The sequence below is a fragment of the Myotis davidii genome, unplaced genomic scaffold (assembly GCF_000327345.1).
Source record: "Myotis davidii unplaced genomic scaffold, ASM32734v1 scaffold684, whole genome shotgun sequence".
Classification (NCBI taxonomy): domain Eukaryota; kingdom Metazoa; phylum Chordata; class Mammalia; order Chiroptera; family Vespertilionidae; genus Myotis; species Myotis davidii.
In genome coordinates, this window is record NW_006295564.1 from 1308401 (window position 1) to 1309395 (window position 995).

At 59.7% G+C, this 995-nt stretch overlaps 1 protein-coding gene across 4 annotated transcripts in view; it reads right to left on the reverse strand.

The window, feature by feature from the left end:
• GDPD1 (glycerophosphodiester phosphodiesterase domain containing 1) overlaps positions 1-594 on the reverse strand; it is a 27438-nt gene extending 26844 nt beyond the window's left edge. For all 4 annotated transcript variants that reach the window (XR_001514989.1, XR_001514988.1, XM_015568134.1 and 1 more), the window contains exon 1: positions 418-594. Coding sequence is in view for 2 of the 4 variants with exons in the window: in XM_015568134.1 (XP_015423620.1) it covers positions 418-559 (142 nt within the window). In the remaining 2 variants the exon portion in view is untranslated. The remainder of the gene's footprint in view (positions 1-417) is intronic.
• Between the last annotated feature and the right edge of the window lie 401 nt (positions 595-995).

Here is a 995-nt window from a genome sequence, read left to right on the forward strand (position 1 = left end):
TCCCTCCCCGCAGCTCCCCGGCCCCTGGGGGCAGCCTGTTCCCGGCCCCCCACCCGCACCCCCTCGTGCCTCCCAGCGCGACCCTTCCTGCGTCCGCTGAGGAGCTCCCCGTCCACCCGCTTCTCCACGGTGCCCCCTCCTCCCGAGGACCCCGACACCGCTGCACCCAAGAACCCTCACCCGGGGCTTTGTCCCAAGGCCCTTTCCTTCCCACAGGAGACCTCCCCTCCACACCGCCCGCACCTCCGGGGAGCCCCCATTCACACATCCCCATTCTTCCTCAAACTCGGGCGTATGTCCACCCGCCAGCCTTTGGCGGGGCTCCGAAGGACCTAGGGGGGCGAAAAACACACACAAAACAAACCCAACCAAAAAGGCTCCCCCATTTCCGCCACCGGGTTCCGGAGACCCCCTCACCTCCGCGGTGAGAGATGTGTTTGCTGAGGAAGCGCTGTTTCTTCCTCTGGTGCAGCAAGGTCGGGTACTTGAGCAACAAGAAGGAGGTCACCAAGTACCCTCCCAGGGTGGAGAGCAGGTAATAAGCCGCGGTGGACGACATCTCGGATAAGCGTGGCCGGTCTCCCGCCGCCAGGCCCGCAGCGCTCGGCGCCGGAGCTGGGAAGGCGCGGGCCCAGGACCCGTCTTTGCGGTCAGAAGCAGCTCCAGTCGGAGGCGGAAGCTTGGAAACCTCAAGTGCCTTCGCCATCACTCGGCAGAAAGGGCCTGGCATAATTTGAAAATCCACGTAAAAAGGGACTGATTCCACCGTGCGTCTTAGCCTCTGCTCTAGGTAATGCAAGGAACTGTTAGCGATGGAGGAGTTAAAGTAGATAATGAACCCGTCCATTTGTCTAGCCACGAGAGAACTTTCCCTATAGTAACGTGTACCCATGCAAGGTACCAGTTTATGAGTCAAATATTTGAGGGGCAGGCTCCTCTTTAATTTATTGTGAAAATACAATCCTCATGCGCTCTACACGTTAGGCAGTCAAGAA